General features: G+C 37.5%; 3 protein-coding genes across 3 annotated transcripts; all 3 read right to left on the bottom strand.

Annotated features, from left to right (window-relative positions):
* Positions 1-622: 622 nt before the first annotated feature.
* On the bottom strand, positions 623-5,262 carry LOC119481727 (tetraspanin-3-like). The gene is made up of 7 exons (XM_037758878.1): positions 5,101-5,262; positions 3,821-4,012; positions 3,569-3,643; positions 3,012-3,113; positions 2,649-2,801; positions 2,388-2,471; positions 623-1,796 (listed from the first exon to the last, which is right to left on the bottom strand). The coding sequence occupies exons 1-7, from the start codon at positions 5,161-5,163 to the stop codon at positions 1,704-1,706; spliced, it is 762 nt and encodes a 253-aa protein (XP_037614806.1). The 5' UTR covers positions 5,164-5,262; the 3' UTR covers positions 623-1,703.
* Positions 5,263-10,762: 5,500 nt separating this feature from the next.
* Positions 10,763-12,266, bottom strand: nmbb (neuromedin Bb). Its single transcript, XM_037751927.1, has 3 exons — positions 12,002-12,266; positions 11,147-11,334; positions 10,763-11,057 (listed from the first exon to the last, which is right to left on the bottom strand). The coding sequence occupies exons 1-3, from the start codon at positions 12,249-12,251 to the stop codon at positions 11,004-11,006; spliced, it is 492 nt and encodes a 163-aa protein (XP_037607855.1). The 5' UTR covers positions 12,252-12,266; the 3' UTR covers positions 10,763-11,003.
* Positions 12,267-16,003: 3,737 nt separating this feature from the next.
* sec11a (SEC11 homolog A, signal peptidase complex subunit) lies at positions 16,004-22,231 on the bottom strand. Its single transcript, XM_037756958.1, has 6 exons — positions 22,054-22,231; positions 21,469-21,578; positions 19,853-20,002; positions 19,538-19,657; positions 16,564-16,621; positions 16,004-16,457 (listed from the first exon to the last, which is right to left on the bottom strand). Exons 1-6 carry the CDS (start codon positions 22,102-22,104, stop codon positions 16,407-16,409), a joined length of 540 nt encoding a protein of 179 aa, XP_037612886.1. The 5' UTR covers positions 22,105-22,231; the 3' UTR covers positions 16,004-16,406.
* Between the last annotated feature and the right edge of the window lie 1,323 nt (positions 22,232-23,554).

Raw genomic sequence — 23,554 nt, 5'->3', positions numbered from 1 at the left:
GGCGGTTTGGTTTATAAAAGTGTCCCGCGGCTGGTGGGCACCGAGATGTTTAATCTCAAATTCCAACTGTTTGCTGTAGAAGATAATCCACATCGTTCATGTTGACCGCAGTTAGCTACTAGCTTCTGTACGAACTTCTGTCAACCGCTAGGTCGCCTATGACGACAGCCAATCAAATCGCTGCTAGGCAACAGGTGAGCCCACGTGACATCCGGGTACTTGACATTGCCCAAGATTCATATTCATAAATATACATTTTCCTATTATAATCCATCCTTTTTCATCTTTGAAAATGAATTCAAACAATACATGGTTTCAAACTTATATTCTAAAAATAGAAAGGCTATGAAAACAATACATTTAAAAATGTTATACAGGGTACGTATAACATTTTGTATGAATTGATTTACGAGTGAGCGGAGGGGTACTCAGTTGGTTGCAATCTGCAACTACATCATTAGACACTGCCGAATCCTACACATTGTACTTTTACGTTTATATAACTGAGGAAACTATTTTCACATCTGTCAAGTCATGACACAACTATTTGTTTAAACATATTCATATTTGTCATGCAACTGGTGACATATCAAATCAGGTGGATGAAATGCCAATTAAACAGTCAAGTTGAAATGTATGAGTTTATTTGTCTCCAGCCAGTTCTCCGGTCTATACACAATACTGTTCGTCAGGTTTTTTTCTGCAGCACTAGCTAAATATCTAGGGGTCAACTTAACAGCTCAAAAATATTAAAACGGTGCACAATTTCACGAAAAAATGTATAAAATAGCATGTTGTAATTCTATATAGCAGGTTTATAACTAACAAACTAAACAGAGGGAATTCTCTGACTGTAACAAAGTGAATCTACAACACATGTCTTCAGGTAACACTGATAATACTCCTACTAATAGCACTGGAGACTAAAAGGTTCATTCACAATTTATATATTGGCAATGCCTCACTATTGAAGCCTGGTTCAGAGAACATCCACAACAAAACAGAATGTACATTATTCACAACCTGAATATTTGTGAATATGAAGAACTCTTTCTACCAAACGTGGCTTTGAGAGACAAAACGCAGAGCTGCTCCACAAACGTAAGATTTAAAGACCGAGACACTGAATCTGTTTCGTTTATGGTAAAAGTTTTTTTTCCCATTTTCACAAAGTCTGGTCAAACCAAATTAGTGTACATGTTCTTTTTTAGCATAGATTTTCCTTTCCAACCATGAAATACCTCCAGAGCTCCAGCCGTATAGTGCAAACTAGCACACAAGGAAATACATTCCATACAACACTCACACACTGCGTGGTATTATACACTGCTTCCCATCATCCTCACTGGGGATGAGCCCAAATGTTATCAAGCCACGATTAAAAGAAAACAAAATCTGCATCAACATCAATAATGTCAATTAGCCATATACAACTTTGGCTTCTGTAAATATTCCAGTATTTGTAAGGAGAGATAACAAAAAAGAACATTTAAAGGAACAGTAACTTACAAAGCATGTCAATAAATAACTGGTTTCCCCTTGAAGCCCCCACCCACCCAAACCACATCATCAGTGTTCGCTACTTTATCATGAATTGTGCAAGGTGTGCTTGAGCTTATATAACTACAGCTGAAATCTACTGTGGACATGTCCGGTGATGCTCCTTTTGATTTACTGAATGCTCCGTTGGTTGGCCGCGTCCTTCATGCGTAGCTGTTGGTTGTGACCAGCAGCTCGTATGCGGGGTCATGACTCCTCCTGCACAGCACCACGCAGGCACAGAGCATGCCCAGCATCTGTGAAAGGGAATGAGAGAAAATACGTTATTTGAGTCCTTATCAGTTATTTTCTAATTCTAATCAAGCATCCTGATCTTGTGGATTCATTTCTTTTCACACGTACAGGACGCATGGTGTGCTATAATGAGTGTGTTTGATTGTAATATGAAGCGATTGGCCATGCTGTTTTAGTCGCTGCTTCGGGAGCAGGGGTTTCCTGGTCAGCAGCAACCACGCTGAGCCAGTGAAAAATCCTTTGACACGATTAAGTCAGAGCTGCTGTCAGCTCAGTTAGTGCTGACAGAGATGACTGCAGCTTTAATTATATTCCCAATAAATACGCTTTTTGACTTGATTTAAATACAGTCATGGAATAAGATGTCTTGTGTGTGAGGCAGATGTTCGTTGTGAATGAATTAACCTCAGTGTGAACTACTCATACTGGCTAGTCCTTTTAGGATTACTGCATCAGCCGTCAGACAAACGGACAGGTTTATACGCATCCGCGGTTCAGCTGTATTATTTAAACCACTTATTTGAAACCTGATGGACTCCAATAAAATATATGTTTTTTATTTTCCCTGCTGATTTCAGCCTTGTCCTTCTTACCTGTATAGTTGCAAAAGTGAGTGCAGCCCATATGACATACATCATGATCTCCTTTAACTTCTTCACAACAAGAGCTTCACAACCCTATGACAGAAAATGAATGACATTAAAAGAGTTTCACAGGCATTTTTCTTACAAAACAAATGCACAATTAGATCATGTCAGACGTTTTACATTTTACATCTGTTTAATAAATTATCCATAACTTAAACTTTGGTGTTTTTAGCTAGTATAGCCGTACACCTGAGTACTTGTTTGTACCTCTTGGTAGAGATCTGCAGGTCGAGTGAGAGTGCCGGTACAGTTGCTGATGCTGGGCTGACAGCAGCTGACTGGAACGCTGTTGTTCTTGGATTCTTTAAACCAGCGAGTGTTCCTCCAGTCAGAGTAGTTGTGAATGCCGCAGCAGTGAAGCTAAAAAGAGAAAACAGAGAACAACAGAGTCTGGACTTAAGAACATAATTTGAAATTTGTTTCACAATCTGAAATATGCGCACATCAAAACAATATACACGTAAACAGGCATAAAAATTAAGATTTTCATTCAAACTCAAATGTCTGTTCACATTTGAATATTAACTGACAAAAAGGAAAATATTTGACACAACAAACTTTTCTTCTCACCTGCTTCTGCACATAGTCAATAGCACGGCTGGGAGCATCAGTGTTGGTGCCGTTGTATTCGTTGTAAACCTTCTGGATGGAGTGATTCACCTCATCTTCTACCTGAAACAACAAAAGCACAGCAGCAGTGACTATCCCTGCTCAGGGACGCAATTTTCATGTTATCACTGAGGGACAGTTTGTTCACATTATTTTAAAACTAATTTACAATGTAGGCCCTTAGGTCAGTGATTTTCAAAGTTGGGGCCAGCGATGAGGGAAAATGCATATATATATATCTATATATATATATATAGATATATATACATATATATCTATATATATAGTATACATTATATATAGTATACAGTATACTAAAATGTAAATTCCAAATGCTATGAACTATATACATCGGATCTTAAATCTGGAACAAATACATAAAAGCAGACACACAAAATACAATATCACACATATTGTTGCAAACTTTGAGATTTAAGAACATCTGACCAAATGCTGCAAACTTAAACCCATTTTCATTAAACGTTACATGTGAAATAGCCATGTAGTCCAGTGTTTACCTTTGCCCTGTATATGTAGCCGAGCACCACCACCACACACTCTGTTACAAACACCAGCAGGAGGATGGCCGCAAACTGAAATGACAACAAAGACACATTCAGAGGCTCCTTAGTAAGGTGAGTTAGAAATAAAATGATTACTTGACATTGCTAATGATGTTTCAGCGACTTTAAATTAACGGTTTGTGCAATATTGCATGTGTGTTCTTCCTCTGCATTCAGTTCATTTTCAGTCAAAGTAGTCACACTCACCGTTGCCAGACCACAGGAGCTTTCACGTATTGTTGCACAGCAGCCGATCAAGCCAATGATGAAGAGGAGAGTCCCAACAGCTATTATTATGATAGCAGGAATCAAAGTGTACACATCTTCAAAGAAGTGGTCATAGTCGTCATATGTGATGAACACATAGGCTCCAATGTAGCATAAAATCCCAGCTGCAGCCTGCAGAGACAAACAGTAAGAAAGAAGACCTTTGTTATTATTGATCTGTCAATTGTCTCATAATTTATAATAATAATTTAAGATATTTTTTGTGTTGCATACAAACTGGATGTCATGCTCGTTCACTTGTGGTGTGTGACTGTTGTATTTGTCTGCTTGTATTGTTTGTTTTTATTGTTGTAACAATGTCTGTGCTGCCCTCTTGGCCAGGTCACTCTTGGAAAAGAGATTTTAATCTCAATGAGTTTTTTACCTGGTTGAATAAAATATATATATATATAATGCATTTTCTTTTTTTCTGTTTGTAGTTAGTGATGTTTTGTTTTTTCTCTCATTATAATATATGTATGCCGTAGTATTGTATCACATTCAAAATGATTTTACTTGCATTGTAAACCTTGCACAGCCTGCTGTGGTTATACTGTATTTAACTCTGATTCATGCCAATAAAGATAATTTGAATTCAAGACAAAGACAAAATAGTATAAATGCAAGGGATAAAGAACTTAGTAAAAAAAATATATATATATTTCAAAATAAAATGCTCATACATTAAAAAAAATATTCATTTAGCTCCAGCTGAAGAATAACAAAGAGGGACTGGTGCAGTGTGAACTGGGCCACTTATTTCTACATTATTTATCCATCCTGAGAGGAGGTCTTTTTTAAAGATAAACCTGTTTATGCTTTATGTTATGCATTTTTCAATATTTATGAATATATTAACCCAACTGTGTTAATTTCATGACACACAATAGCTCAGATAGCTCACTGCTGCAGGTTAACTCAGCAGCAGCTACAGGACCTGCAGGCAGCTGCTGCATAACGTCATAGCTACAACTTGTGGGCTGCAGCTATTTGACTCACTGTAGCTATAGCTACCATCACATTTCTCAAATTAGTTTCTCCCTCACAGTGAATACTAAAGCGCCATTATGTCCGTGCATATGCTACCTCTAAAAGCAGCTCGTCTATCTACCAGACTGGAGGCTGCAGCGCATCTCTGGCGCAGTTATCTAGCCTGCTAACAGCTCTCCATCCTCTGTGGCCTCACTGGGATGCTGCTCAAACATCCATCCTTTTCTTACCCAGAATATGAGGTTGAGAAAAACCAAGACGGTTTTAGATGAAGTAATTCCACACTGTCCCATGGTGAAGTTAAAACTGTAAACTATAAAAAATATATATTGATGCACCTGCACCTTGGCTGTTATAATAATAAAATGGCTTCGGTGGTCCTGCCCCCACTGCGTGCAGAGTCTGCAGGGCTCGACCAATGAAAACACCGCAAAGCAGACCACGTGTCACGATGACATCACCATTCAAAACAAACAGAGTGATGGAGGATGTCTGAACATAAAGAGCCCTGCAACAATTAACCATATTATACAATGCATTATATGTATAACAGTGCAGCTTGTGTATTTCATATTCATTTTTATGTAACTTTTTTGAAGTTTGTATTTTCATTTATAATAATAATAATAATAATAATAATAATAATAATAATAATAATGACAATAATAATAATAATAATTTTTAAAAAGTCACAGTAAATTATGTCGAAAGACTATATATACTCAATAAACAAGTGCAATACCTCAATCATATATCTTATACTGTATATACTGTATATGTTCTTAATATGCCTGTATATGTTCTTAATATGCCTTGTACAAAGTATTTCCTTTTATTATTGTAATATCACGTATTATTTTTAATGGAGCTTCCCAGCAAAAAGCATTTCACACGATTGTACTTGTATAACCAGAGTGACAATAAACATCTTGAATCTTGAATCTTGAAAAGAAGTCATTAAAGTCATAGTACAGTATGTCGAAAAAAGTAACAAAAAAAAAAAAGTCATAGCATAGTATGACGAAAAATATATAAAAATATATATATATATAAATATTTATAGAGTGCTTTTCATAGTACTCAAAGACACTTTACACAGGTTAAAATGCTCATATAAAACAACACATTAAAAATATTCAACATTATTAAAGCAGTGAATCACTGCAACCTCGTTGCACGCTTTATTACACAGCCATCATATAATTATCCTGTACAAAACAGTTTAATATGACACCGTAAGATGTTATTTAGCTTTACTTGTTCACCAGAGAATATATGTTGAATGTAATGTTTAGTGGGATGTAATGTGTAATAAGCAATGAAACAAATGTTAAGAAGAATATTCTTTATTATTTTGTATATTATTATAATTATAATAATTATAATTATTATAATAAATGTGATGTGTTATAATTATAATTATAATATTATAATAATTATAATAATTATAATTATAATTATAATTATTATTATTATTATTATTATTATTATTATTGATCAAAAGCAACAAATAATAGTGTGATTAACTACAGCCAGTGCTGTCACCATCATTCAGTGTCATCTGTCCCACTCTGCCTGTCTAGCAGTTGAGTGTTTTTTGGAAAAAAGATTAACGTTATCCAAGCAGTTGGTGCTGATTTCTCAATAAATCTGGTCAGTAGGCCTACAATAGCTCAGCTACAGCTTGTACTGATGCTGGTTCAATGGTTTGTTTGATGGTTTTTATCATTTTCCCTTCTTCTGAACACATAGGCCTCGGGTAAGCCTATTAAAAAAACACTGACATGCAGCATCAGCATAGAGGCGTTTTCATGTGTAGTGTGGGTTTTTCTGCCAGAGGGTGGCAGTGTAGCATTGCAGGTTTTACACTGGTATAAAATGTGTGAGAGGAAGATATATCAAGTGTAAGCAGTTTGTAAAAACACCCTACAACCATATGATAATCCTTATGATGGATTCATACATTTTTCAGCTGTTCATTAAATAATGATAATATACGCAAAGCACCCACCGGTAAAGAAATTAATGAATGTGATATGCCCTTGCTTTCTTTACTAAAACCTATGAGACCTGTGTGTGTCTCTTATGAGGGCAAGATAGATTACTTAATTGAAAATGTGTATCTTTGGGGCACTCAATCAACTATGACTTGGACTGGTGCCCAAAGCCTTGTTTTTATTTTGTTAAAGCTCGTCACATTTGTCTCTGTCAGCTTTCGGTGTTCAAGCTGAGCATTTACAAATGCAAGTAGAAGCCAAGGCTACTGCTGTTGACACAACATACATCCGCAGTGTGAATTATGCATCAACTTTCCCTGTTGGCTATGAATTGAGTCATTATTACAAGAGAACAATATAAAACAAAGAAACAAGCAGATATGCAGGGAGACAAAGACAGGGTATGAAGAGTTCCACCAAAGGCATAGACATATGACTTTGGGTCATAGCTTGCAACTAATACCTACCACTGAAGGGCTTGGTTGTGTTTACACTATAGGTTCTGTCAATCGATTAAATATTTAATCGCGATTAATCACATGATTGTCCATAGTTAATCACAATTAATCGGAAATGTATCACACATTTTTTATCTGTTCAAAATGTACCTTAAAGGGAGATCTGTCAAGTATTTAATACTCTTATCAACATGGGAGTGGGCAAATGTGCTGCTTTATGCAAATGTATGTATATATTTATTATTGGAAATCAATTAACAACAAAAAACAATGACAAATATTGTCTAGAAACCCTCACAGGTACTGCATTTAGCATTAAAAATATACTCAAATCATAACATGGCAAACTGAAGCCTAACAGGCAACAACAGCTGTCAGTGTGTCAGTGTGCTGACTTGACTATGACTTGCCCCAAACTGCATGTGATTATTATAAAGTGGGCATGTCTGTAAAGGGGAGACTCGTGGGTACCCATAAAACCCATTTTCATTCGCATATGTTGAGGTCAGAGGTCAAGGGACCCCTTGGAAATGGCCATGACAGTTTTTCCTCGCTGAAATTTTGCGCAAGTTTGGAGCGTTATTTAGCCTCCTACGCGACAAACTAGTATGACATGGTCATCGATTGCATTAATGCGTTAAAGAAATTAGCGGCGTTAAAACCATTATGTGTTAACGCGTTATTATCATGTTAACTTTGACAGCCCTAGTTTACACGTTGCCTCTCTTTTACATGTCACGTGAAAACATTACATTTGTTTCATACAAGTGAGTTAAAATTTCCATATCAATGTAGTAACAAAAATGATAAATTATCATAAATCGCTCGTGCGTGAATGCAAATTGTGTTGCCTAGACAAGATAGTGTGGTGGGTGATGTCCCACCTACTGTCTGTTGTGTTTGTTCAAATTGCCCTCACATGACACATGAAACACATTTACAAGCAAAGCTTTAATTAGTGAAAGGCAAAACTGTCACACCCTCATAGAAGCAAATGTTACACAGTAAATCATGTTGCTGTTTTGTTTCAAAACATGAGCAAATAAAGGGATTATTCATCCCCTACTGAAGTAAACTTGTCACACAGCAGCAGTTTAGGATAACAGGCCATGATTTGGATGACATTGCAGCTATTCAAAAAAAGGCCAGATGGCCAATATTTGTCTCTCCGTTGTAAGAAAATGAATTATGAATATTCAAGATGAGGATGTATATACGCTGGCCAATGTCTGTGGTGGCTGCTGATTACTTTCACTGAGCACCAGTATTTTGATGCAACTGAATCCCATGCTGAATATAACGTAGCATTTAGTTGTTGTGGTCTTCTGTTGTATTGTTATATGCTGATTGGAATTCTTTAATAGCCATATTTCCCCACCAGCTACATAACATGGCTAAACTAAACTTATTTTCCAGTGGCATTTTCCTGAGTCTTGAGACCATGTACTTTTCATTTGAATTATTATTAATCACATCATAGCAGAGAGTTTAGTGTACTCTCAGCTGGCCATCTATAAATATTGTTGATGGATAAAATTCAATGTATAATATACAAAATATTAAAATATCTTTTTTATATGAACTTTTGTGCAATCCTCACCTCAGTTACCTCAAAGAACCCTCCTGTCTAATTGATACAGATTTACTTATAGGGAATAAATCAGAATGAATCACTCCATCCAACAAAATAATCATAAAAAAAAAATAATATCTGTGCAGGAATGACATTTTCGTTTCCTGGAATTTGTATTGGCAAGCATCAACTCTCCTGTGAATTTACAGTAGAGACACGTAGCTGTTCATTTGTGTAGGTCGACAGAAAGAGGGATTACTGGATAAATCTGAGCGTACAAACGAGCGGAGCATTTATGTGAGCAATGGAGCAAATTTAAAGTAAACAGAGAGCACAGAGATGCTAAATTGAATCTCCCATCCCCTCGGGAGGAGTGAGGAAGCATACGTCGAGGGAGATCTGTGACACGCTCAAATTGTGTGGAGACATCACCTTCCTCAACAGTTAACACTCTGCAACATGTTTGGATCTGCTATTTTCATGAGAGGTCAGGACAGTTATATCCTCTCTCACACACACACGAATAATTATTGTATGAACACATTGAGCTGCACTGTGCAACAGATTAACATTCAGTTGCCTGACATTTCAAGTTAATTAATAAACGACACAGTATTTGCATTTGAAGGTGAAATGTCTCAGTATTCAAATACAGACTGGCACATATTGTGTTTATGTGCTATCAGTAAAAATAATAAGCCGTGGCTGACATTACAGGGTTGTGAATTTTAGCTCTTAAAAAGTGTTTTCATTGCATAGACTGAGGAACAGCTTGCACTTTAAACCAAAAGGAACACTCAAGAATAGGTTTTTAAAGTCACTCGCTGTCCTCATCAAAGCTTTGAATGCAAGTTTGAATGCTTTGCTTTAAGGACTTTTATAACCTGAGCAGGCTCAAATTATCAAATTGTACCCAATTTTCTAGCCTAACCTACTTGTGTATAATGTCCTGCACCTGAAAGTTACTGAATGTAAAAGCTGTTAGTAGAATAGAATAAGGTTAGCTTTATAAAATGTGTATCTATGAAGAAGAAAAAAAACATTTTCTTGGATAAATTATTAGAAACATATCTCAGTTCAAAAGCACCACAACATTTGAACCTCCATGAAGGTTTATTGCAGGACTGTTATATATTATAGCATTTAGGTGGACATATTAAACTGTGTGTGTTCTTTATTCTGTGGCCAATATTGTTGAGTAAACCAGAAATAGATCTGAATAGTGGATCAAAGTCTATGTTTCCTCCCACCACTCACTACTCTGACCACACAGAGCATATTCCTACACCTTGAAGCTGACGTAAAGCATCAGACAAGGCATTGTGGGAGGGATATTGAAATAGCCTACCCTTTAAGTACATTGGATTAGCCCGAGGCAAAGAATGGGCCACCTCACCACCTTATTGATCGAGAGAACAGATCATCCCTTTATGCAAGGACAGGGAAAAGTACAAAAGATAATATCGATTTCACGTCAAAATATTGAGGAAAGTGTGATTTATATAAGCTGCTGCCTACATTTGAATTTATATAAGTGCTATTTTGGAAATGCCTTTAGCACACAAAGTGAGAACAAATCATGCTCAATCAGTTGTTAGTGTTCATGGGGCTGTAAATAAGAGCTGTGGAGGTCACATAGCACACTTTCCCTGTGAAGCTTGCAAACTCAAAGTTAAAGTGTTCGTACTGTAAAACCAAGACTAACATAATTAAAGAAACTCTTCTCGGTTCATTTTTAGATATATTTAGGGGTATTTCAGAAGCCAATAGAAGAAGCCCAGTGGTGGAGCCATAATGGAGTCATTCTGTGTGCATCAAAACGTGATCCATCAACATGTCATCATTTATCTGATCAAAGTCACAGCAGTGCAAATAATTATTTTATTTAATATAAATAACTTTAAACGACAAGACATCATCAAAATAAATTGGAGAAAAAAAATATTGCAAATGGCACATGAGCATTATGACAGTTACAGTAAATTACAATCATGATGAGCAGGAGACTGTAGACTGCATCTATAATAATGTATTTATTTTAACCCATGAGGCCAGCTGATGACCTCGGATCCGTGTTCATGCGCCTCAGATGTCATCTCTCTGCATCACTTTCTGCTTTGGGTGTAGCTTTCTAAAATCTTCATCAACATGTCAGCCTCCTGAAACACAGAGAGCACCATAACATCAAATTAAAATACAGAATACATTTTTTTATGTGCAAAAAAATAATAATTTTGATATCACTCACCTGGTTTTTCATGCGACTCTCTTGTGTGTCCACCTGAGCTTGCAACGCCACCCGCAGGAACTGGTGGAAGAGCTCCACCATAGCGCCCTGCTCGGCCGGCAGGTTGACCTCCAGAGCATCACCCTGCTGGTCCTCAGCTGAAGGCAGCAGGGGGGCATCCATCACGCTCTTCTTGCCCATGAAATGTCCTGCCAAATCAAAAAAACAATTTAGTTAATATAGACTTCAATCAAGGAGATAAAAAACCCTTTTAGGAACAAGACAAAATCAAAAAAGCAGAAAATGTGATCATGTAAAAAGGAAAATACATGTAATTATTATTATTTTTATTTTTTATTTTTTAATTTATTTATTTGATTGTGTTATAAAGTGATTACAAAACAAGTGAAGACATGTGCAGGGACATATATATAAAAGGTTTTCGTTGTTTTCAATGACAATGACAATAAAGTCTCTATTCTAAAAAAAAGCAGGTTGAAGAATGTGCGTGTGTGTGTGTGTGTGTGTGTGTGTATGATGTGGATAACGGGTGTGTGTTTGGCATTGAATGAGGGTAGATGGTCATATATGGCATATATATCTACTCTTAAACACATACAGACATCCTTCCTTTTATGTGTAGAGTATATAGGGGGAACAAAAACAAAACAAAAATAAAATAAATGAGTAAAATATATATAATACAGTATATACACATACATATACATATTTATAATATGAATAATAATACAGATGATGATGATGATGATGGTCATGATAATAATGTCAATAACAATAATAATACAGGAAAATACATGTAATTAGATTAATTAGATGCTGGTATAAAGCTGTTATAGATCAGATGGTGATTCTTACCTGTAGCCCAAAGATTGCCTCTTGGATTCACTTTAATTTTGGCAACTTTATTCCTAAGCTCAGTCAGGTCGAAACTGACTGCAGCGGTGAAAGACATGAAAGAAAAGAAGACGAGATAAGCGAATAAGCCACACTGGCAAACATTATTCAGAGTAAACCCTCTCATCTCAGCTCGGAGAGGCGATCTGTCCTCCAGGACGCAAATGTTTCCAAAGTGTCTCCTGTTGGTCGTGAGTTTGCTCAGACGCATTCTGCTTTTATAGGCTCTCCTGTGAAGGGGTGGGCTCTGTTTATGTTGCGTGTGTAGCTTCCTTTTGATTCTGCATAAATCTAAATGTACTCAGCAGAGTCATTGTGAAGGTTTCGTTGGTTGGACCGCGCCTCTGGCTGTGCGTATTTTACGCACCAAACGATTCATCTCAAACTCAGAGCAGATGCTGAATGTTTGCTGGTAAACAGTCTTCTAAGCAACACAATTATACGAGTAGCAGGATACTAGAGTGCAAATGTTCAGTGGGGTTTGAAAAATTAAGGTTTGACTTTACTTTCTCTGTTAAAGGTCCCATATTATAAAAAAGTGCGATTTTCATGTTTTTTTTTATTATAAAGCAGGCTTAAAGGGACTATTTGTAACTTTCAGAAATGCTTGTTAACAGCGACACCTTTTGGCCGTTAAGTCAACAAAAGTCAGCGTGTGAGTGAAGACAAGCAGGCAGAGGAGCAGAGACTCCGGCCACACGCGAGCACGCATAGGCGACCAGCATGGGATCCCGACCCGGTTGATTTATACGTGTAAAAAGTTACAAACAGTCCCTTTAATATATTTGTGAGGAAAATTCCCTCAAATAAATTCATCATGCTAATACAATTCATATTAAACCAATCAAATATTATCTGCCATAACGTGCAGTATATTGCAACCATTAATAAACGCTTCACACACTGAAGTACTTTCTTGGAGGTTGTGTGTTGGTGTAAACTGTGTGACTAGATCCACAAAGTGGAAGAGGCGATATAGTGAATGTATCCTTCTAGAGCAACACATGTAGTCATTTCATGCCCCAGTCAACCCCCCTCCTGCTCTCAGGGCTGCAGGCCTGGTCCCCTAACAATGAGCAACATGACATTTGGCCAGTTGCAGCATGCTGCTGTGATCACCATCAGTCCTCTGAGGATAGCAGAACCTGCTGATTCTCACTGCTAATTTAGAGCTGATAAGACAGACGGCCTCTTTGTCACTTCAGGGTGCTAAAGAAAAGTTTCAAGTTTATAGTGGCTGGGCTGCAGTTTGCATCTTGCTCTTTTCATAACCTTTGGCATTCACACACACACATACTTGTGATGTCAGACATCCTGCACAGCTGAATGTCAGTCTAATTAGAAGACTGTCTGACCATCACCGCATCACTCTCACTAAGTTCACAGATTAGATGAACTGGGACAGCAGTGGTTTTATGCAACACTGCATTTTTCTAAGAAGAGGTGATGGATATCGCAATTAATTTCTAGGGTTAGTTGGTTGTTGCTTTGTTCACTTGGAGTCACACCAAAATGGAAAGTTGACAGTCTAGAAGCTCAAGATCATTCCACCACTGACAGAATAAAGGCAATTGATAACAGAACTATACAAAGTTGATCTAAAAACAGTCAAGCATTAAAGGAAACTGCTTTAAACCTGCAGTAGGTAGAATATTTTTGGCATAATCGGAATTCATCATCAGAAATTCCATAATAACCTTTCATCCATCCATCCCTTCTCTGTAACCGCTTATCCCATTCAGGGTTGCGGGGGGGCTGGAGCCGATCCCAGCTGACATTGGGCAAAGACGGGGTACACCCTGGACAGGTCGCCAGACTATCACAGGGCTGACACATAGAGACAGACAACCATTCACACTCACATTCACACCTACGGGCAATTTACAGTCCACAATTAACCTAACCTGCATGTCTTTGGACTGTGGGAGGAAAACGGAGAACCCAGAGAAAACCTAATAACCTTTCAGCATATTGTAATTCAATTGCGCTGAGAGATAACTAGACTTCTGCACCTCCTCATGGCTGTTTTCAGGCTTTAAAAATCTAACCCTTGACTGGAGACTTTGGCCAATCATTTCAGAGAGAGCTTTCCTATTGGCTGTTCATTCAACGGACGCAGCTGTCAATCACTCGCAAACTCCGATCAAAAGGTCAAACTAGGCAGCGCTGATCAAATATAAATCAATATTCTGTTACTGTAATGCCTTTTTTTGTCAAAATGAGAAAGTTTGCTCTGGCTGGTGGGCGGTGCTTGGTATTTCCTCAGCTTGATCAGCGCTGCCTAGTTTGACCGTTTGATCGGACTTCGCGAGTGATTGACAGCTGCTCAGAGACGGCAAGGCTCCAGCTCGGCTCTGATTGGTTGTTTTCCTCCGGTCTGTGAAATCCTGCAGATGCCATTAAGAGCAACGGAGGACACAGAGGCTCATGATTTTTTTTTTTAGATTACCTGTCTCATGCACTACTGTCAGGATATAGAGACCGTTTTATAAAGATAACTTTATTTAATCATATTTGCTCCAATTCTAACCACTGCAGCTTTAACTCAAATAATTTAACGTCCTCCCAATGGTTTTGTGACTGAACAAAAATAAAAAGCTTGACCTAATAATAAACCTGATCAAGGTCTTTGAGGTCTAGTGAAGATGACGCGCCAAATGCAATTTCAGTCCAAATTCAAGTACCCCAATAGAGTTCCAAGTGGATCTATATTATGATTATATGTTGATCCATACTACTGTATGATTACATGTCTGCGTTGGAAAGCCTCGGCCATATTCACCTTGATTGCAAGTACACTTTAAGTGTGCTCATAAGAGAACAGCAACAAGGTTATCACTCAAAGTATATCTAATGAAAATCTAAAAAGAGGCAGCCGTTCCCCACTCCAGTGACCTTTACATAAGAAACTTCTCAAACGAGCCGTTAAACCATTTAATTTACAAGAAAATGTGTGAGCAACACTTTATTTCTCTTCACTGGCTCCCTGTGCGTTTTAGGATTGATTTTAAGATTTTATTATTAACATATAAATCGTTAAATGGGCAAGCTCTGACCTATCTCTATGATCTTTTAAAAACACATCTTTTATCAAGGACACTCAGATGCACTGACCAGTTGCTTCTGACTGTCCCTATAGTCTAAGTTGAAGCTCAGAGTTGACCGAGCCTTTGCAGTTGCAGCTCCAAAGCTCTTGAACGCTCTGCCTCCACATGTACGGCTGTCCCCCACACTGCCTGTTTTTAGATCAAACCTCAAAACGCACTTTTGTTCCTTGGCTTTTGGCTCGGCATGAGAGTTGACTTTTTAAATTATTTTTCCTTTCCTGAAGTCTTAATGCTTTTATTATTGTAATGTCCAGTTGGTTTTAAGTTGGTCTTAGTGTTTTATTGTGTTGTTTTTATGTTTTTATGTATAATTGTACAGCACTTTGGTCAACTTTTGTTGCTTTTAAATGTGCTTTATAAATAAATTTGGATTGGATTGGATTATTTCTGGCACATTTCTGCAAATTCACCCTAATTTGACACTGGTTTCATAGAATACTTAACCTTAGGAAAGAAAAAAAGGTAGTATTAAGTCGATCCTCTCCAATACATACATCTTACTTCAAAGAACCTTTTCTTTTTTTTATGAATTCTCTATAAAAGTGAGATGACATCACTCAACATTATATAGGATTAGTAACAATTTTCCTGCATGCCAGATGAGATATTGCATTATTTATTACTCCCTAAAACAAATACTGGACAGAAGACATATCTACATTTATGTGAATTAATTTGATTCCGTATATCAATAAAAAACGATCAACAGTCCACTTGTGACAAGTCTTCGACATTTCCAGATCACTATTGCTCAATCTCCAGAGACATTTTTTTTAAATTCCACCACTGCAGGGTAGACGTCCTCTCTAGTGGCTGCTAATGTAGAGCAGAGGCCAACAGGAAATGAGACAAAGAGTTAAAATAATCCATAGTGGATGGTAACCAGATTTCATATTTAATATCATTCATATTCAGTTGTCATAAAATACTTCACATATCTTTTTCAAAGACAATGAACCAACAGGAAAAGAAACAAGACTTAATTTATCTTGATGAATGCGGTTTCACATTCTGAGGATTACAAATAAAGATCGATTTCAAACTAAAGCTAGCCTAGTTCCCTCACAAAAATATTTTTTTAAAGCTTGGATTTTTCAAATGTAAACACCCTATCCACGTTTCTACAAAATGTTCAAACAAATGGTACAAAAAAGCCAGTTGGGTTTTTGACAAAATCTAACTTAATTCTGTTTTGAAAGGCATGACTGAGGTTTCCTGGATGCGCTTTATCCTTCGTTGAGTCCTGAAGTTTGGGCATCTCACTCCCGGTGGACCAACACAAAGAGACCCAGCATGAAGAGAACAGCGTACTGCAGAATGAAAACACAGGGGGATTTAATACATTAAATGGTAATGCTGGAAAAAGTAAGGAAATCTTGTCAACTGGTTCTGGTGCGATGGGGTCGACCAACTTACTTTGAACTTGGGGTAATCGTTCATGAGAATGGTGACGATTCCAATGTATGGCACAAACCTGGAGATGATACAAATATGTCAGTTAACTGATAACATTTCCTACAGTACTACAGTACAGTTCCTACAGCCCTCTCTAGAGCCAGTTGTTGTAGGAGTAGCTTAGGTGTTTTGGAGCAGAGCCAGTGCGTAGAATGAGTGTATGTGGGAAGTGAGTGGTGAAGCAAGAGAGAGAGAGAGCGGCGGCAGCGAGTAACGTTAACAGTATTTGGTTTGTCCGTTCTGGGCTACTGTAGAAACATGGTGATGCAACATGGCGGACTCCGTGAAGAGGACCCGCTCCCTATGTAGATATAAACGGCTCATTCTAAGGTAACAAAAACACAACGATTCTTATTTTCAGGTGATTATACACTAAAGAAAACACACTTATTAATATTATAATCCATTTCTACCAATAGATCCCCCTAATTGTTACACATTGGTCCTTTAAATAATCAGAAGACACTTTTCTGGGATGGGCCTAACGCAATTATTTTATTTTTTATATTATTTGTGCTGACCGTGATCATTTTGCATAATCATTGGATTCCACAATCAAGTGAATTTAAAGCCAGTGTTACAAATGTGGCAACAAATACAAAGTGAATTATGTGCGTTTCCATCAGCTGGGTAAATAAAGTGTCTACCTGAGCACAAGGATCCAATGTCAGGGAAAAAAACACAGAAACAGAGAGCTTGGCTGTCCAGATCTTACTGCTGCTGAGCAGGTTCTTCTGTTTCAGCTCATATGAAACCGTATATTTGTTGTTCTCCGAAGCAAGATGATGACAGTGAGGTGCCGATAACGGGTCTCTTGATTTATAACAGTTAGTTACTCTGAATAAAAACGGTAGCTCCTCAAAAGCCATGTAAAGTTTCCGTGTCTTGCTTTCCAGCTGCTTGGTAAAGTGAAGGGGGTTAGTCAACTTCGGCCCTGGAGACAATCTCCCCTGTGCCTCTCAGCCGCGGTCTGGAAGCTGAAGCAGGAACGGTTAATCCCCGTTGCATATTAACTTTTGAAAATAATATCAAGCCTCCTTCTAGTCTTGAACTGCTTTTTCGTTACATTAGGTCAGCCTATACAACAGTTTTAGCTATTTCAAGTAAGTATTTGTGAAGCAGAGCGAGAAACGAAACCGTTTCAGCAAACTATTAGCAGATTAATTCACACTTCTTTGCCAACAATAACCACATCATTTCAATGAGCAGCCATTGAAATATGGATTTAGATCTAGTAGCAAAGCCAAACACAACAGCACTGCTGTGTGGCATAGCATGAACAGAAAAAGACAATTAAATCATTAATTGCAATTATTTGTATGACAATCAATAATCTAAAATTTCATGATCATGACACCCTTTTTCTGAGATGAACATCTGCTCCGGCACACACCTAAAAGTGTTCAATGCCATTCCTATCTGTAGGAGCAAGGGGTGTATTTGAGTTGCCTATCACTCAGTCACTGATGGTAACTGTGTGTGGAGGTGCAATTAATATCTCCTGCACACCTGCTTGTTATCAGTTTTGTTTGTATCAAGGTGAGAAGGGAGACCGCTATTAATTGTCCAGTTTTTCCGCATCATGCAGAGTGCATCTCCAAACAATAAACAACCAGAACACAGTTATAGAGCCGTGCTCTTTGTATGGACATAGCGCTTCAGACAGACCTCCCCACATTACATAACGCTATCCCTCTCACTCATCTGGACAAGCACTGATGAAGAGAATGAATTGCCTATGTCCTACCTTGTTCAATATAAATTAACTGGCAAAGAAAATAGAGCAACCCTAATCCCCAAATCTTAAACAGCAAAGATGAAAAAATGCTGAATGACCTTCTTCTCCATTTGTATCCAGCCAAAGACAAACAGGGCTATCACACTCAATTCCATTAGATTGTACAAGTGTTGCTTAGGTGAAGTCATCTGTCCTATTATGTTATTAAGATATCTGTATTATTATGGATTTTCCGACCTCCCAACCCTGGACGAAGGTTTTGCATACCACTTTGGCGACCTGGATGCATCACTGCTGTTTGCAAAATGAATTACTGTTCATAATTTGCATACTTCAGTGTTTCCCACAGGATTTTGTGAGACTGTGGTGGGTGGACCTCTGACCCCGAAGAAAGGTTTGTGCATTTTAAGGTTAAATGCATCAATCTGGGGCACTTTGAGAGCAAAATTAAGAGGCTAGATCTATGAAGAACGTTCTGCTCTTGTAAACAATTACATTCTCTATTAGTGGTGGAATATACAGTAACTAGAAATGGAGCAAATATGATTAAAAAAAAGTTATTTTTATAAAACGGTCACTATATCCTGACAGTATTGCATGAGACAGGTAATTTGAAAAAATCTCTCTGTGTCCTCCGGTGCTCCTAATGGCATCTGCAAGATTTCACAGACTGGAGGAAAACAACCAATCAGGGCCGAGTTGGAGCCTGCCGTCTCTGAGCAGCTGTCAAGCACTCACAAACTCCGACCAAACGGTCAAACTAGGCAGCGCTGATCAAATATTAATCAGTATTCTGTTACTGTAATGCCTATTTCTAACCTCAAATGTTTTCAGAAACATCTTGTAGTGTACTGTTTAGCACTACGTCCACGGCCCCGAGAAGTGGTGAGGTCCGCAGGAGGGATGCTATAAAGCTCACGGCCATTGGCCAGCCAGCCCACCCGTTGAGAAGTGTAAAAATGTTTTGATTCATTATGAAACTGTGGCGGGACAAATTAGCTTATGGTGAGCTGCCACAGTAATTAATAGGAAACACTGTACATACGCGTTACGGCTATTTTTTTATCCATTACTGATGTGTTAAAAAAGGGGGGAAAAAGACAAGTGGCCTCTTTTTGCGTACCTTCTATTAACAACTCGTACCAGCGTACTTTGATGTCAAAATGCATACAGGTTGGCAGGTCTGGATGTACTTACCCCCTAGCTCGTCCCACCACGTCTTTTTTCTCCAGCCAGTGTTGGCCCTGCTTGTACAGCCCTCTGTCATCCACTGCATTGTTGTCCCCTTTGGTCAAGAACTTAATGTCTCCATTTTCCCTGTGGATAAAGTATCAGCGTGATTTTAGACCACAACGTACACCAAGTCCTCTTATTCAACACATCTGTGCCTGGATGAGGATACATGATGAGTGTGAAATATCACAGACGCCTCTCTGAGCATTTTTAGATAGCTTTTCAATACAATGAATGGCATTCTCAGGACAACAACACTAATAAAATGTGTATTCATACTTTTCATGGATCTTTAGTACTCTGTGTACTATTGGGATCTCTCTGCCTTCTATCCTGAAGACAACAATCTCTCCGACTCTGATGGGATCCTCTACCCGGTTGGTCAGAAACAGCAGGTCTCCTCTGTGGAAAGCTGGCTCCATACTACCACTGAAATGAATGGCAGATACACATTATCAAAGTTAGTTCACCAATCTCCACCTTTGTTTAACAGACATTATCCACCACAACTTGAGGCAGCGAATCTTTTAAGAGTTGAAAAGCAACTAAATGTTTACAGTGTAGAATTGTTTTAGCACAGAGAGGTATTAACAATGACTTTCAACATGATTGCTCAACATTACATGACTCAGATTAGGACCAAAAAAACAATTACATCAGAACATCCCGACCCATCAGTGGTTAAACTGGGATTGTATTGCTTGAATTACTTAAAACTAAAAGGAAATACGACATGACAAAACCGCTGTCTCTCCCCCTCTTTCCTGGCTGGTGGTGCCTCATTCCACATGACGGACCTTGACCTCCGTCCTCCAGGAGATTTAGCCTCTCTAACGATTTAATTCAGTCCAAAGGGGCTTATTGGCATGGAAAACAAATATTAACATTACCAAACAACTGTGGGCTAAAAACAAGAATCTGGTCCTCTCTCTAGGTTCCATGGTGGAGAGGAGATTGTGTTGCTCTGGCTCTATCTGTTTGGCGACGCCTGGAAGCTACTTGACATCCTCCTGGATCCATCTTCTCATATGTTCATATTATATGTATACATGTTTGTCATATGGATTGTCTATGTTGTATTTTAATTATGTTGTTACTCTGTTCACACGACATCTATTACAAGTCTGTCCATCCTGGAAGGAGGATCCCTCCTCTGTTGCTCTTCCTGAGGCTTCTTCCTTTTTATTCACTGTTAAAAGGTTTTTTTTGGTTACGTTTTTCGCTATCCAATGGGAGGGTCACAGTGTAAAGGACAGAGAGTGTCGTATCCTGTACAGATTGTAAAGCCCCCTGAGGCAAATTTGTGATTTTGGGCTATAAATTGTGTCAGACCCAACTCACATCTTATACCAGGAGTACCAACTTTTACCTTCCGGCAGGAGATATAGAGTCCCACGGAGCAGATTGAACGTTACAAACATTAATTCTTGCCAATGTCTACTGAACTTCTCAACAACTAGTAACATAAAGCTATCATAAGGACAGTGCAATATGTTTAGACAGTGCAATTGGTTTAGACAGTGCAATATGTTAAATAGGGACAGTGCAATATGCTGCATCTGTGTAATATTGGACTATTGTCTGTGCAATATGGGCAAGACGGTAGACGGTGCAGTGCACTACCTGGGTGCAATACCTGCCATGGTGTGTGTGAAAGTATGTGCCATTATGTACGTGGACTGTGTTTGTGTTGAAACATCTGTTTCTGTGAAACCGTTTCCCTGCCTTGTGTGTAATCATTTATTATTGTTGTTGATGTTGTTTTAATTTAGTGTTTGTAACTGCAGTTGGACGCAGTCCAGGAAAAATGTCCCCACGGGGACAGTAAAACTATATCTTATACTAATAAAATTGACTTCACCTGACTTAAATCCCAACACATGTGACTAACTTACCTGAGAACAACAACAATCGGACTCTCACTGCCAGTGACAACCATCAGTCCCTTCCAGATCATCAGAGCAGAGGAAACAATCATACCAAAGTTCAGCACCTGGTAATAGAGCTGCAAACAAACAAAAAAAGGAAAATTGAATTTTAATAACTTCTCAAAACATAAATGTGTCTTTACAGCTATAAATAACACTATTTCAGGTATGAACTAACCCATAACTCTTTATTTTGGTCCACCATATGTTAGAGATAACAGTGGTGAATCACTGGTAGGCAGATCTGACTCGAGCTAGCAGCTCCATGACAACAGGGTGGTAAAATGAGGAAATTAGCCAGCTACACTGAAGTCTGAATTACTGTTTACACAACCTTACTATAAGTCTATCATGCTGCAGTATGACGGGGCGTTTTGAGAGATACGTGTGCATAAAACAGAGCACTTTCTATGTCGCTAACAAGTGGTCAGACCGGCTCCACCGCTATAAAGCGGTGAAAGGCTAGCTATAAAGGCTAGCTGTCGTTAGCTCAGCAGCTCTCTCTCCATACAAAGAGCTCGACTACATCACACTAAACTAGTGTTTACATACCTGCCGCTTATTCATGCGACGAACATCGTCGAGGAAGTCTAAAGACATCATGTTTGCAAACACTACTAGGTAGAAAAAGAGCACCTAAATCACATTAAAACGTTTAAAGGAAGCGAGCATATGGAGCACTGAGAGACATGCATCCGAAGCTTGCTTCCGGGTGGAAGCGACCGGAAGTCCCGCCCACCCGCGAGCTGCTGTGTTGAGGTGTCAGTACACGATACGAGAGAGAGAGAGAGAGAGAGAGAGAGAGAGAGAGAGAGAGAGAGAGAGAGAGAGAGAGAGAGAGAGGTTTCAAAACTACAAGGCTGATGGTGAAACGTGTCGCTTTATCTGTAGTGTTTTTACAGTAGTTTAGCAGCCAAGAGGCAATGTTATGGTGGACATAAAAAAAACATTTTTAATTAAAAATCTATCTTTATTTATCCTGTGCAGCAGTTGCAATACAAAAAGGGGATATAAAAGTCTAAGATAACAATGACAATGAGTTGCAAATCCAAAATATAGTCTTTAGCCTTCATACAATGAAAGCCATATAGTATCTATCAATACAATAACCTAGCAATACAATAACTTAGCAATATACAAAAACTTAGCAATATACAAAAAAGCAATTAAAAAAATGTAGCAATATGAAAAAAATTGCAAAAAACAAGATTTAGCAATATAAAAATTGTAATAAACAACATTTAGCAATATATAAAAAATAGCAATATAAAAAAACAATAAACAATATTTAGCAATATAAAAAATAGTAATAAACTAAATTAAGCAATATAAAAATATCAATAAAAAACATTTAGCAATATAAAAATAGCAACAAACAAAATTTAGCAATATAAAAATAGCATTAAACAACTTTAAGCAATATAAAAAATATCAATAAACAAAATTTAGCAATATAAAAATATCGATAAACAAAATTTAGCAATATAAAAATATCAATAAACAACATTTAGCAATATAAAAATATCAATAAAAAACATTTAGCAATATAAAATAGCAACAAACAAAATTTTTCAATATGAAAAATAGTAATAAACACCATTTAGCAATATATAAAATAGCAATAAAAAACATTTAGCAATATATAAATAGCAATAAAAAACATTTAGCAATATAAAATAGCAACAAACAAAATTTAGCAATATAAAAAATAGCAATAAACACCATTTAGCAATATATAAAATAGCAATATAAAAATAGCATTAAACTAAATTTAGCAATATAATAAATATCAATAAACAACATTTAGCAATATGAAAAATAGCAATAAACAACATTTAGCAATATAAAAAATAGCAATAAACAAAATTTTGCAATATAAAAAATAGCAATAAACTATTTTTAGCAATATAAAAATATCAATAAACTAAATTTAGCAATAAACAACATTTAGTAATTTAAAAATGAGCAATAAATAATTGAGTAATAAAATGAGAGGATTTTTTTGTTGTACATATATGTGAGGTACGATTGCACTATAATGTCCCCTTTCAGA

The sequence above is a fragment of the Sebastes umbrosus genome, chromosome 2, assembly GCF_015220745.1.
Source record: "Sebastes umbrosus isolate fSebUmb1 chromosome 2, fSebUmb1.pri, whole genome shotgun sequence".
Lineage (NCBI taxonomy): Eukaryota > Metazoa > Chordata > Actinopteri > Perciformes > Sebastidae > Sebastes > Sebastes umbrosus.
This window is presented reverse-complemented; position numbering and strand designations above follow the sequence as displayed.

Bases quoted from the DNA above. Each gene is read 5' to 3' on its own strand.
- LOC119481727 (XM_037758878.1), bottom strand. From the start codon at position 5,163: ATGGGACAGTGTGGAATTACTTCATCTAAAACCGTCTTGGTTTTTCTC. The intron at 3,644-3,820 runs GTGAGTGTGACT...TTGTCATTTCAG, and splicing joins GCTCCTGTGGTCTGGCAACG to TTTGCGGCCATCCTCCTGCT. The intron at 2,472-2,648 runs GTACAAACAAGT...TTTCTGTCATAG, and splicing joins CTGCAGATCTCTACCAAGAG to GGTTGTGAAGCTCTTGTTGT.
- nmbb (XM_037751927.1), bottom strand. From the start codon at position 12,251: ATGCGTCTGAGCAAACTCACGACCAACAGGAGACACTTTGGAAACATT. The intron at 11,335-12,001 runs GTAAGAATCACC...TTGATTTGGCAG, and splicing joins AGGCAATCTTTGGGCTACAG to GACATTTCATGGGCAAGAAG. The intron at 11,058-11,146 runs GTGAGTGATATC...TCTGTGTTTCAG, and splicing joins AGAGTCGCATGAAAAACCAG to GAGGCTGACATGTTGATGAA.
- sec11a (XM_037756958.1), bottom strand. From the start codon at position 22,104: ATGATGTCTTTAGACTTCCTCGACGATGTTCGTCGCATGAATAAGCGG. The intron at 19,658-19,852 runs GTATGAATACAC...CTTTATCCACAG, and splicing joins GTACTAAAGATCCATGAAAA to GGAAAATGGAGACATTAAGT. The intron at 16,458-16,563 runs GTAAGTTGGTCG...TTCATTCTGCAG, and splicing joins ACGATTACCCCAAGTTCAAA to TACGCTGTTCTCTTCATGCT.